Source organism: Trifolium pratense, linkage group LG4 (genome assembly GCF_020283565.1).
Source record: "Trifolium pratense cultivar HEN17-A07 linkage group LG4, ARS_RC_1.1, whole genome shotgun sequence".
NCBI lineage: Eukaryota > Viridiplantae > Streptophyta > Magnoliopsida > Fabales > Fabaceae > Trifolium > Trifolium pratense.
This window is the reverse complement of record NC_060062.1, coordinates 21,592,328-21,606,440: the sequence shown is the minus strand read 5'-3', so window position 1 is coordinate 21,606,440 and position 14,113 is coordinate 21,592,328. Positions and strand designations below refer to the sequence as shown.

Genomic DNA, 14,113 nt, shown 5'->3' with positions numbered 1-14,113 from the left:
AAATTGCAGAAACTTATAAACAGCAAACACCCATTGTTATCGGCAAATAGTTTAAAATTAAATAGTTGCCGAGTCAATTTAATTATTTCAAATGAAACTTTGTTTAAGATGAAGGTACTATAAATAATATTTTGCTCAAAATAACTTTTGTTGCGCCTAATCAGAAGTGGCGGAATTGATTGGCTTTGGCTAATCTTAATTGCCAGTGAGGTATTGTTGGTCATTGAGGGTTCCATTGATGTTTATGTAAAACAATGAGTCTGAAGTACCGACTCTTCGGGAAGAGTTAGACGCCAGAGGATTTTCCATTGACAGAATTCGGAATTTGATACTGTGTTTCAAAATGAATGTTGTTTATGGCTTATGAAGATTTTTACTTGAATGCAATATTTAGATGAAAGATAATATATATATATATATATATTTGACCACTTCATCAACCAACAGGAAAGAGAAATATTACCAATTCCCACATACTCCCAAGAAATTGTTGAGTAATATGTTATCTCTTCCATTATCTATCTCATTGAATTTCTTTTAACATGCAAGGGATGGATGGTAAAAGATGCTATTTGCGGACAATTTTACTTTTTAATGGGAGGAAAACGTTTATTTTAATTCTATAAGAATAACGTTTGCATTATAGATTGAGACAAAATGAAAAACACGAAAATTAGGATAGAATTTTTACGCTCTAGTAACATAGTAGGTGTTGCTTGCTTTCTCTGATAAAATCAATCTTATAATTTTAATGATTATTCTTGAAGGTCGACAATAATCTAAAATTGATACAAATTCATAACACATAGAAAGTTTGAAGGTCAACAATAATCTTAAATTGATACAAATTTAGTTTTTGGCTCGGGACACCGTTTAACATGATCTCATAAGTATTTGCCCTTCAGGAGATGAAACCTCATTCTTGTTGATTGTTTTCACATTAGTAAACTTGTTTTTCTCGGATAGCAGATCAAGCGCCTCCTTAAAATAAAATACTCCAATTATCATAATTGTTATGAATATTATTAGTGGATGTCCATACACAAACAATTCATTCTTTCTTTTCTCCCTTCTTCTATAAAAATAATTTATTTATTTACCAATTATCATAACTTTGAGACATATTGTACCAATAAAAATAACTTTTGAGACATACAATAAGTATAATTGGGTAATCTTTTGTCAAAAAACTAGACGCTTACCCGTGCGATGCACGGGTCTTATGCTCTATTTTATATTATAACGTCAAAAATTTATTTGTATAAGTAGTAATTTAAAATTGAAATAATAGGTATTATCAAAATAATAATAACAATAAAATTATCTAAATGTGATATAGATGTTAAATATGTATTTATATATTTTAAAAACTTATTTATTTATACATCACATTTGAAGTTACTTTGGTATTTTCTTCCTTAACATTGGTTATCAATATTTTTAACACATTCTTTAAAATAACTTTGAAAATGACAACATATAATTGACCATGAAAAACAATTGACGTTGAATAATGCATGATTCTGAGTTGGATAAACTACTTCATTATCGAATTTGTCATTTATATTAATCTGAAACTCATTGGAGCAAAGATAAACCAACTTAACTCATACTCAAAATCGAATATGATAAAAATCAGGCCGGGCATACCAACCATTAGTATTTTGTTTTTTACTAACATTAGGAAGTAGTCCTAACAATCGACCAACTCCTTATATACACAAATAATGGACAAAAGATTATTAGTAAAAACATTAACTATTTTGAACAAAAAACAATAAAATACACAAAATAATAAAATTAAAATGGATAATAACCCAAAACAATTATAATTATAATTATAATTAGTACCACACATTAAATGGATGTAAGTGATGTGGCTAAATGAAAGGTTTTGATTGGTTTTTGGATTAGGGTTTAGATAGACAATTGGACAACTATCTAGGATTTATATAAGTAGTAATTTAAAATTGAAATAATAGGTATTATCAAAATAATAATAACAATAAAATTATCTAAATGTGATATAGATGTTAAATATGTATTTATATATTTTAAAAACTTATTTATTTATACATCACATTTGAAGTTACTTTGGTATTTTCTTCCTTAACATTGGTTATCAATATTTTTAACACATTCTTTAAAATAACTTTGAAAATGACAACATATAATTGACCATGAAAAACAATTGACGTTGAATAATGCATGATTCTGAGTTGGATAAACTACTTCATTATCGAATTTGTCATTTATATTAATCTGAAACTCATTGGAGCAAAGATAAACCAACTTAACTCATACTCAAAATCGAATATGATAAAAATCAGGCCGGGCATACCAACCATTAGTATTTTGTTTTTTACTAACATTAGGAAGTAGTCCTAACAATCGACCAACTCCTTATATACACAAATAATGGACAAAAGATTATTAGTAAAAACATTAACTATTTTGAACAAAAAACAATAAAATACACAAAATAATAAAATTAAAATGGATAATAACCCAAAACAATTATAATTATAATTATAATTAGTACCACACATTAAATGGATGTAAGTGATGTGGCTAAATGAAAGGTTTTGATTGGTTTTTGGATTAGGGTTTAGATAGACAATTGGACAACTATCTAGGATTTATATATATAGATATGTAATTGGGTAAGGTAGGGACCACAAGCTCTATCTTAGAGATCATATCACATTCGTAGATCAAATTTCTTCTTCAACTCCAAAACTGTGTACTGCGTGCGCTCCACCCTTCTTCTTCGTTTCTTCGCTTCTCTTCATCAATGGAGAAAACCCTTTATTCATCTTTCACATTCTCTCTTCCTTCTACACCTTCCAATCCATCTCTTTCCCTTCTCAGTTCTTCTTTCCCCATCTCATCTTTCAAAACCTCACCTTTCTCCAAATGTCGCATCAGAGCCTCCGTCGCGGTTGAACAACAAACCCAGAAGACTAAGACCGCTATTATCAGAATTGGTACCAGAGGAAGGTAATTTCTTATTTTCTGCTTCTGGGTTCTTTTAGTATTCGCTTAAATTTATCAACTTTTGCTCAATTTTGCATTTTTTTGTAGTGTTTATTTAATTGGGTTTATGCTATGTTTGGTTAAATTGTGTTTGATAAAGTTTTTTCATATGTTGACTTAGAGGATAGTAAGTTATTGACATTTAATGATTGTAGTTATGGTAGAAAATTAATTTTACTTTTCTGTAAATAAATTTGTGAATGTTAAAACAAAAGGGGTTTTGTCCCGTAAGTGTAGCTCCGTTGATAGTTACATGTGACATTATTGAAGAGGCCGAAGTTTCTTCACACTTGAAGTGTGTGAGTCAAGCCACTAGACTACTGACAACGAAAAAAGATTTTTTGTTTTGTTTTATGCAAGACAATAAGTGATTTTTTAGATACAATTAGTTTTTAAAAGAAAACCCATCCTTTTTTTGGTTATTTCTGTTATGAAATTCTTATTATTAGCTAGATGATTATGAAACCTTTCTGTTGTTGGTTTTTAACAAATTCTTATGTTTACATTTAGAGCAGTCCACTAGCTTTGGCTCAGGCACACGAGACAAGAGACAAACTCATAGCATCGCATACAGAGTTAGCTGAAGAAGGGGCTATTCAGATTGTAATAATTAAAACAACCGGTGACAAAATACAGTCACAGCCGCTCGCAGACATAGGTGGGAAAGGTTTGTTCACCAAAGAAATAGATGAGGCACTCATAAATGGGGACATTGACATCGCTGTTCACTCAATGAAAGATGTTCCTACGTACTTACCAGAGCCAACTATTTTGCCATGTAATCTTCCACGAGAGGATGTCAGGGATGCATTTATATCGTTGAGTGCAGCTTCACTTGCTGATCTACCGTCTGGAAGTGTTATTGGTACTGCTTCACTTAGACGAAAGTCACAAATCCTCCATAGATATCCATCTCTAACTGTAAGCTATTGTTATCTTTACGTTTGTATTTAATTGTTCTTTCATTTTTGTCATTTTAGTTTGTTAGAACACTGGTTGATTCTTATTCGATTTTTATTTAACCTATAATCATAATATCAGGTGCAAGATAATTTCCGTGGCAATGTCCAAACAAGGCTGAGAAAACTCAGTGAGGGGGTTGTCAAAGCTACTTTATTGGCTTTAGCTGGACTGAAACGATTAAATATGACAGAAAATGTAACTTCAACTCTATCAATTGAAGATATGCTTCCAGCTGTTGCACAAGGTGCAATTGGAATAGCCTGTAGACGTAATGATGATAAAATGGTGAGTGTTTAACTATATTTCATTAACTTGTCACTTGTCTGACATGTTGAAAACATTTTTGTACAAATTTTCGTCGTATAATTTGATTATATTTTGCGAACTATAGTATCATGCCTTTTGGGTACACATATGATTTATTGAGCAATATGATTAAATTTTCATCATATGTACAAAATTCTAGTAAATCTTACTCGAACCTTCAAAGACCCTCTTTCCCTGTTCCCTAATATGTGAGAATTTATATTGATGAGCAGCTATTGCATGTGAAATATTTCGATTTCAAGGAGTGAAGGATTTTGTACTTGATATAGTTGCCGAGTTTAGTTTTATCATATATGGTTGGCTGATTTCTGCAGGCAGAATATCTTGCTTCGTTGAATCACGAAGAAACAAGACTAGCAATTTCTTGTGAAAGAGCCTTCCTTACGACGTTGGATGGGTCTTGCCGGACGCCTATTGCAGGGTATGCTAGCAGAGACAAGGATGGCAATTGCTTGTTTAGAGGATTAGTTGCTTCCCCTGATGGAACCCGTGGTATAGATATTGTTGCAATATATTTATTTAATTTTACTTCTAATTTCCGACCCATCAAAAGTTACCATTCTTAAGCTTACTTAAACTCCATTTGTGCAGTGCTTGAAACTTCTAGAATCGGTCCTTTTGCTTATGAAGATATGATGAAGATTGGTAAGGATGCCGGGGAAGAGCTTCTTTCTCGAGCCGGACCTGGCTTTTTCAGTAGTTAGCAGCCTAGATTATAAGTTTCAACACTCAATTTGTAACACAGGTATGGTAGGTTGTATTATCAAAGCGTTTTAAAGTGGCTGCACCCTGAGTTTGTTTATTCTTTTTCAACTGAACTCCTTTTCACGATCAAAGTGTTGTATTTTTTTTTTTTGACAGAAGTGTTGTATTTTATTAGGTGATTGGAAAGTCAATTTTTGTAATATTTATTGTTCCTGCAATAGTGAAGTTTCACAATCATCTTTCGATGCAAAATTTCTCATTAATAATATTAAACTTGATGCGTTATTGTTCAATCCGGTGGTGTTTCACCTTTTGAAGATGATGAAAACGACGACGTTTTGATTTTCCGGTATCTGCTTCTTTTGGTGTTATTAAATGTTGTTTTGTTGATAAAATTGGTAGGGATAAATATGAGTGTTGCTGGTGATATTGTTCTTAGGGAGATTTTGGTACTGGTTTTACTGGTCCTTTGTTGGCTGCTAAAAAGCTGCTTAAAAGTCTTTCATTGTTGTTTAATCGCCATTAGGTAATTAATGTTGGAGTAATAACATCAATGATAGTGATAGTAATGATAATGATATTAAAAATTCTTCTGGTGGAGTTGATGCTGCAAACGGTTTTAGAAATATCGGTAATAGTTTGGTTCCACAGCAGCAAGGTGCTGCTTCGTTGGCTTCGATTGCTATGATTATGAAGAGGTTTTCCTTTAATGAAAATGTCAGGATGGTGTTGGCAGAGGGTTTATCTGGCTATCTGGATCCTCTTTTGGCTGTTGACAGTAAAAATGATTCTGTTTCTGCGACAGATAAAGTGGAAATTCAACCAACAACTAGATCCGACACTCCTGAAATTTGCAAAGCCTATATATCTGCTGCTTGAGGAATTGCATATGTTTTCTGATCTACCGTCTACGGGGAAGGCGTTGGGGCATGGTCAGAAGATGTTATTGGATGTGAATAGAGGTGAGGTTCTTGATGCTAAAACTGTTTATGTGGTTTATACTTTTTGAATTGTTGTTAAGGAACTTAGGATAGCTTTAAATAATAAAGGGACGAGGCCAATTGTTGAGAAAGGTGTTTCGAAGTAGAAGAAGGTTGAGTTTTCGGAGCTTCTGGTTGATGACAAGTCACAAGTGCTGTTTGCACAGGTCATTTGTAACCAAACTGATAAGTTTAAAACCATTGTGGCAGTAGTTGATGCTAGTGCCTTAGCTGGTATAAGGAAACACTTGGATACTCCTCTTCCTGGTGTGATTAAAGAGATTGTTGGAGAATTAATCATGGATTCTGACAGTAAAGGGGTTAGTTTAAATCACGGTGACAGAAATCAGTTGTTAGCGGATAGACCTGTGGTGGCTTGTGGGGCTGGAGCAACAGCAGTTTTAGGAGCTTCATCTCTGACAGGTACTCCCCATGTCTACGCTGACAAAGGTTGTCACTTTCAAAACTCCAGCTTCACTCAAGATTGTACTAAGCCAGATGCAGAAAGTACTGTCTGTTGCCCTTGGTCCATCTAAAGTTGTGGCACTTGGATTTGCAACTTCCGAAGCCAAAACATCGGGTTTCATGAAGGCAGCTGCATCTGCTGAAAAGATTAGAACCGTTACTCAGCGTTATAGCCTCTGCGGAAAAACCAGTGTTTCAGTTATGAGGACAGCATTCTATGAAATAATGAGGAAGCGAAAGATACAGCGTGTCGGCTTCTTGCCTTGGGCTACATTTGCAGGAAGCACCGGGACTTGCGTATGCTTGCTTTTGTATGGTGATGGGATTGAGTTCGCTATTTGGCGTTATATAATTTTTTTGTAGCACCTTTGGTTCATATTTACACTTGAAACAAACCTTATCTGATTGACTGATGTACATAATTTTCAAAAATTAAGAAAACCTGCATCTTTGAGAAGTAATTTGAAAATACTTTTAAATTTGATGATGCCATGGTATTATTGAAATTTATTGTGACTATTGAAGTTGAAGCTCATTAAATGGTTTCTGTTACTGCAAGTGATCCTGAAATTCTTGTTGTCTAAGGAATTTAGAGAACAAACTCTGTAATGCAACTGAATCTGTCCTACTATTTGTGTGTTTGCCCCTATTTATTTTCTACTTCTCTACTTCCATTAAGGAGAAGTAGGTAAAAAGTCTCTGTTTTAATGAAGAAAACACAACATAAGTGACTTTAACAAAAAAGAATTTATGATAATTATTTTTTTTTAAGTTGTTATTGTTAGTTGTAATTATATTGTTTTAAGTTTGTTATTAGTATAATTATCTGTTATTATCTTTTTTTTTGTCTTTGTTGTTATTATCTTTTTTTGATATTTATCCAAATATTGTTTATATCGCTTTTTAAGCTTGTTATTATTAAGATAATTATATTTTAAAAATCACGTCTCTACATAATAATTTTTTTTATTAAAAATATGAATTTCATAAGCCTATTATTTATGATAAATTTGTATTCAAATATCAAAAATTTTATAAGAATATTTTACCAAACTGATTTAACTTAAAAGTGATCGTTAAGTTGAAAAAAATACCAAATAACTTTAAAACTTTAAATTTAAAGTTTTTATTTTTAACTTTATTCTTAAACCTTCTAACCCTTAAAAAGGTAGAGTCAAACTCATGATGAAACTCTGAAATAGTTTTTGACTTATTATGCAAATTACGTTGCTAGAATAACATTAAAAATAAATAAATTTGAATATCTTTTGCAACCGTGCATATCTTTACGTGGAATAAAGATTTATTATGAGATTTCAATAAATTTTTTTTTTATAGGAGCCTTATCTTTCTTTATTTTTTTTTTGGACATAATATTACAGCTAGCACCTTATCAGGTAGTTAATGTTATTTTATGAGAGTAAGTTAAATAAAGATTTATTATGATCTTATAAAAAAAAAGATTTATTATGAGATTTCATTAACAAAAAAAGATTTATTATGAGAATCTTGATCAAAAGATCTTAATCTGAAACAACACGTTACCTCAACTATATAAGAACAACACACTATGTGTATTATTTCATCCACACAATAAAACTTTTATCTCTCACTCTCTCCCTCTTTGCTCATTTACTTTCTTGTTCTTGCAAACATGCGTCCACCAATGAAGAAAATTGATTACAAAGTTGGAGATAAAGTTGAAGTATGTAGCAAAGAAGAAGGGTTTATGGGTTCATATTATGAAGCCACAATTGCTTCTTGTCTTGATAATGGAAGATATGTGATTTGTTACAAAAATCTTCTTAAAGATGACGAGTCTGGACTTCTCACTGAAACACTTCTTCCAAAGGATCTTCGTCCATCACCGCCACGTGTTCGTAACCCTTCAAAGTTCCAACTCAATCAAACAGTTGATGTTTTTGATAACGATGGTTGGTGGGTAGGAAAAATCATCAGCGAGAAGATCCTCATGGAAAAGAATTATTACTATAATGTGTATTTTGATTATACTAATCAAACGATTTACTACCCTTGTGATAAAATTAGGGTACATCATGAGATGATGTTTAGTGGAGAGTGGTTTATGGAAGCTTAAGAGTCATATACATCGTTGAAATGAAAAGCTAAATTTAGTTTTTTTTCTCTTCAACATTGTCTCTTTCAATTAAAGTTTCTTATTTATAATTTTATCATTCATAATTGAATAATTTAATTTAATTTTGAGTCAAATAAAATTAATGCCAAGACTTTTGTTGCTTAGATTTCTTTCTTGATGGTTGTTCTGAATGACCCCTTAATGTATGTCTCAGCATAATTTAAGAAACAAGATTCCTCAATACGATAAACGATTACAAATATCCAATAAAAACTTCATAGATCAAACATTGAAAGACAAATTTATATTTAATAAAATAAGAATACTTGACTAAAAATCCATTATGCTATAATTCTAATTCTCATAATCCTGTGAGCACATAATCACCAGTGGCTTAGGTTTCTACAGGAATGGAGGCAATATCACCCATTGACGAGGATACCTCGGTCTCCCTTCCTTTCCATCAAACAACTGCAGGTACACCAAAGATAAGATATGCATGACTCACTATTAAATGATGTAAAGAATGCAAAAAATTAACAATATTGGTTCATTTTATAGTATTTTTCATTTAATAAGATGATTAAATTAATCCCAGCAACACATGAACCAAATTCAGTTGACTTAGCAATAGCATAGCCAAGCAATAACATTTACATCACACACTTATATGTTCAACGAATGTTGCAGCTGAAAGAAGAAGCATCATGAGTCAAACAACCAAGTTACTGATATCATATGTACACTTAGGCCATGTTTGGACAAACAACTTAATTGAGCACTGATAGCATAAGCGCTTATTATATAAGTGTTTAGGTATAAGCTAATTGTATAACAAAAGATAAAACGAAGTCAAAGTGTTTTCATATAAGCTATCCTGGAGAACTTATGGAAAAAACATGAAACTAACTTATGGACACATCATTAGCTGTTTTCATAAGCTCACCCAAACAGTCTTGCAAGTACTTATGTCAATAGATAAACTCAAATAAGTCATCCAAACAGGCCTTTAAAACTGCTACTTATTATTTTTATTAGGTAGGTCTTTTGTATTTACTTTAAAAGAAAACTTCCATGTTATATTATAGTACGCAGACAACACAAACTGAATTAGTGAACAGCAAAAGAAAAGGTAACACGACGGACCTTCTTCAAGCGACTGTGCTTAGCAAGAGCCCAGTTGGTCATCGTAAAAGTACCAACAGCAAGGAAAATATAACCGACGATGGTTTGCGTTGCAATGTTGAAGCCCAACCACTGGTAGATCTCTGTTGTATAGTTTGCACAAGTAACAATATTGAAGAGAAAGCCGCGTGGGATTTGATATCCACCTTCTCCAGCAGGTCCACGGAGATTCCTCAGTATAATATGGCAATAGAAATTCGAAATTTGACAGAGTATGCCAAACCCAAACCCGATCTTAATTTGAAGGTCACTTACGGGGGTATAAAGTGGATGGTTCACATAATAAGCAATATACGAGCCAAAGGTACAGTAATACCCACAGTTGCGGAAAACATTGGAAATGGGGGAGGTTGCATGGCTGAAGCGATGCACGAAAAATGTTTCCAGAATTCGTTTGGCGTAATGGAAACACCAATAGTACAAGGCATATGTCTGCACAGGGTGGATGACACGTTCGCCTTTGTAGCCAAAATACTGGTAGACAACAGGGAAGTAATAGAAGACTGGATAGAGAAGCAACGGCCCCAAATACTCGAAGAAGAATAGTGTACGATAAGAAACTTGTGGACCTAAGTCCTTGAATGTTACGGTTAAGGTTTCTGACTTTCCACTTGTATAGTCATTCAGACTCTTTTTATAATTAAGAACAACCGGCTTTTCCTTTGATCCTGGTTGGACAGGAAGTGTCAAGCGCTGCCTCGATGGATGTTTCTTGGCTGTTAAAGTGAAACATAAGAATCATGTTAATGAGCCATGAAATCCAGTTCAACACATTGAGTCAGACATATGAATACAGACAAACATTCTTTTCTACCAGTGTATGTTTGGTTCTGAGGTGAGAATAACAACGTCTGTACCGTAGATTTATTACCGACAAACAATTTTTCTCACCGCAGAACCAAACATACAACAAATAATATTTATTACATAATGTGAACAGTAAGGAATAAGGATAGAAAACAATTGAACAACTAACTTACTATAAGGTAAGGCTGCTATCAACTATAACACAAGTTCAAAATATATCAAAGAAATAACCAAAACAATATACAGATCATGTTAGCCTATATGTTTGGTATCGCGGTAGATACGTCAGAATCACCGTGATCGACCATGATTTCACAGAAACATTTTTTTCTTAGATGTTACTTAAAAAATTTAACTAAATTATACATTAAAAAATTTGATCACTTACTTCGCTTGTGAATTGCCTCCTGCAGATCTGCTACAGTAGCCTGCGACAAAGAAACAAATATATAATCATTACATTAGAAAACAAATCTCTCATTTCCTAATTGAAAGGGTACACAAAAAGAAGAAATTCCAAATTCTATAAATAAACTCTAGCTCCTATAAAGCAACCTAAGAAATCAAAAGTACTCTTTATGACAAAAACAAATAGAACTATGAAAATAAAAAGGCCTAATTGAACTTTTGATCCCCTATTTTATCGTTTTGCAGAATTGACCCTCCTATTTAATTTTTTTTTTATAGTTTTAGTACCTTCATCAAATACTTTGTCTAAAAATTGGTAATGTGATATGTTTTAAACGATGTGGTATATGATTTGATGATGGAAAAATACCAATATCGATGAAATTGTAAAAATGAACACAAAACTAAGAAATAAAAACTACCATTTGATGACAACAACAAACAACCTAAATATGAACACAAAATTAAGAAAATTAAAAAAGCCATACAGAATCTTTGAGCTCAATTCCACCTTCAACAATCTCTCTTCCACTCCTAGAAACCACAGTGACCTTCATATTCAAAACCAAAACACACCCACTTCACCAAACAGTGTCAGCAACACACTTCACACATATTGTAGCATTGAAATACTCCTCCGACCTTATTTATAAGCAAAAGTTATTTTTTAGATTCATCGAAAAACCAATGTATCTAGTTTATATTTAAGCTAGATACATCAATTGCTCAATGAATCTAAAAAGTTACATTTGCCTAAGGTTGGAGGGAGTATTAGGTTACTCCCTCCGGTCCTATATATAAGAAACATTTTATCTTATAGATTCATTGTAAAATTTATGTATTTAGACTATATTATTGTCTAGATACATCAATTCTAAAGTGATAATTAAAAGTGATAATTACTATAAAAGTGATAATTAAATTAGAAAAAATAATAAATACTACCAAATAACTTCAACTTTTAAGTTTAAAGTTTTTATTGACTTATTATGCAAATCACGTTGCTAGAATAACATCAATAAAAAGAATTTGAATACCTTTTGCAACCGTGCATATCTTTACGTGGAATAAAGATTTATTACGAGATTTCATTAAAAAAAAAAAAATTTACGAGAGCCTTATCTTTTTATTTTTTTACGAGGTACTTAACGTTATTCAGCAAGAGTTTCTTGATGTCAAAGGTAGTAAAAATATAAGCCTAATCAAGTTAAGTTGTAATCAAACCTTCCAATCACACTATTGGTTACAAGTTATCTTATTTTAATCCTAAAAGATCTTAATCTCAAACAACACATTAGCTCAACTAAAGATTTATTATGAGAATCTTGATCAACACACTACCTCAACTATATAAGAATAACACACTATGTGTGTTATTTCATTCACACAATAACAACTCTTATCTCTCTCTGCTCATTTAATTACTTTCTTGTTCTTGCAAGCATGCGTCCACGAATGAAGAAAATTGATTACAAAGTTGGAGACAAAGTGAAGTATGTAGCAAAGAAGAAGGATTTATGGGTTCATACTATGAAGCCACAATTGTTTCATGTCTTGTTAACGGAAGATATATGATTGTTATAAGAATCTTCTTAAAGATGATGAATCTGGACTTCTCACTTAAACACTTCTTCCAAAGGATCTTCGTCCATCACCGCCACGTGTTCGTAATCCTTCTAAGTTCAAACTTAAAGAAGATCCTCATGGAAAATTGTTATTACTATAATGTGTATCCCAAGAGGTTGTTATATACATCGTTGTAATGAAAAGCTAAATTTAGCATTTTTATAATATTGATTAGCTTTTTTATCTTCAACATTGTCTATAACAAAATATATATTAAAGTCAAATTATTTTTCTTATAATCTATAGGCTCTATTTAGATGAAAACACCTTTAATGAATTCCTAAAGTTTATGTTGTGAAGATTATGTATAAATGTGATCTGTTTTGCTCCTTTTTTTCTGACTCTAGTATATATAATTTTGAATTTAATAGATTGAATTTTGATTCTCTGGAGATTGGTAGTGTGTTTGTATGTCTGTTCACTGCAAGTTACAATTACACGTTCCAAATGCAAAAAATGTGAGAGGCGATTTAAACATAGGGGGGACCGAGTCTAAAAGGTAAATTTTCAAATGCACTACTACATATATAAGAAATTTAAGAACATATAAGTATTATCCAAAGTCAATATAGTCGTACAAATATAAAATAAAATAAAAACTAACCTTCACTTTTGATGATCTAATCGCCTTGGTTTCACAATGTCAAACTCGTCAATTATCGTATCCGAGGTGAACTTCTCAGCAATCTCATCTTCAATATAAACAATCATGTAATTTTTTAGAAAATCATCTCCCATCTTGCCACGCAGCCTTGTTTTTATCATTTTCATCACTGAAAAGGCACGTTCAGTGGTTGCTGTTGACAGGAAGAGTCAAAACAAGTCGTAGCACCCGATCAATCAATGGGTACGAATTTGATTTACTTGTCTCAACTAATTTTTGACACAATTCACCAATAGTGGGCAGATTTTGAAAGTTAACATCTTTAAGCACCACAAACTCATAATGTTGCAACTCATATTCCAACTGAATCCTTTCTTGAATAGAAAAATCTGATGGATAAAACTTCTCAACAAGACTGCAAATGTCACATGCATTAAATGACTTGAATGCATTGTTGTATCCTTCCTAAGGAGCTTTGCAAGGAGGTGGTTGGACAAGTTGCACACTGGATGGCTCTATATGTTGTTCATCTTTATCAACACTTTCAACATTAGTATGTGAGTTTGTTGCCGGTGTGTGATGCAATGATTGAATTGTTTTTTCCTCTAACCATTTTTCAACCTAACAAAAACACACTTTTTCAATTAAATTTAGAGAAAGTAGAACATATCAAAACAAATAAGTAGAATAATGTAAAACAAAAGATAAAGGTAACACACATCAAAACACAACCTATTACAAAGAAGCATTGCTAAAACAAAGACAAACCCAAAATGTACTTGAATAGCAACAAAGATACAATTCTCTGCACTGCACTAGCATGGCAAAACACTCTATCCAGGCCAAAAATGCTCACAAACACCAGAACACCAAAACAAGGATAGAAAAATGAAGTATTAAATTTAAATC

General features: G+C 32.2%; 4 protein-coding genes across 4 annotated transcripts; 3 read left to right on the top strand and 1 right to left on the bottom strand.

Annotated features, from left to right (window-relative positions):
• Positions 1-2,703: 2,703 nt before the first annotated feature.
• LOC123921741 (porphobilinogen deaminase, chloroplastic) lies at positions 2,704-5,324 on the top strand. Its single transcript, XM_045974396.1, has 5 exons — positions 2,704-3,000; positions 3,552-3,957; positions 4,078-4,284; positions 4,641-4,818; positions 4,918-5,324. The coding sequence occupies exons 1-5, from the start codon at positions 2,795-2,797 to the stop codon at positions 5,028-5,030; spliced, it is 1,110 nt and encodes a 369-aa protein (XP_045830352.1). The 5' UTR covers positions 2,704-2,794; the 3' UTR covers positions 5,031-5,324.
• Positions 5,325-5,920: 596 nt separating this feature from the next.
• LOC123922282 lies at positions 5,921-6,839 on the top strand. Its single transcript, XM_045975014.1, has 3 exons — positions 5,921-6,025; positions 6,179-6,434; positions 6,484-6,839. The coding sequence occupies exons 1-3, from the start codon at positions 5,921-5,923 to the stop codon at positions 6,837-6,839; spliced, it is 717 nt and encodes a 238-aa protein (XP_045830970.1).
• A 1,204-nt stretch (positions 6,840-8,043) lies between these two features.
• LOC123921372 (protein AGENET DOMAIN (AGD)-CONTAINING P1-like) lies at positions 8,044-8,690 on the top strand. The gene has a single exon (XM_045973887.1). The coding sequence runs from the start codon at positions 8,131-8,133 to the stop codon at positions 8,572-8,574; it is 444 nt and encodes a 147-aa protein (XP_045829843.1). The 5' UTR covers positions 8,044-8,130; the 3' UTR covers positions 8,575-8,690.
• Positions 8,691-8,793: 103 nt separating this feature from the next.
• Positions 8,794-11,674, bottom strand: LOC123921371 (very-long-chain enoyl-CoA reductase-like). The gene is made up of 4 exons (XM_045973886.1): positions 11,463-11,674; positions 10,955-10,994; positions 9,721-10,475; positions 8,794-9,045 (listed from the first exon to the last, which is right to left on the bottom strand). The coding sequence occupies exons 1-4, from the start codon at positions 11,529-11,531 to the stop codon at positions 8,977-8,979; spliced, it is 933 nt and encodes a 310-aa protein (XP_045829842.1). The 5' UTR covers positions 11,532-11,674; the 3' UTR covers positions 8,794-8,976.
• Between the last annotated feature and the right edge of the window lie 2,439 nt (positions 11,675-14,113).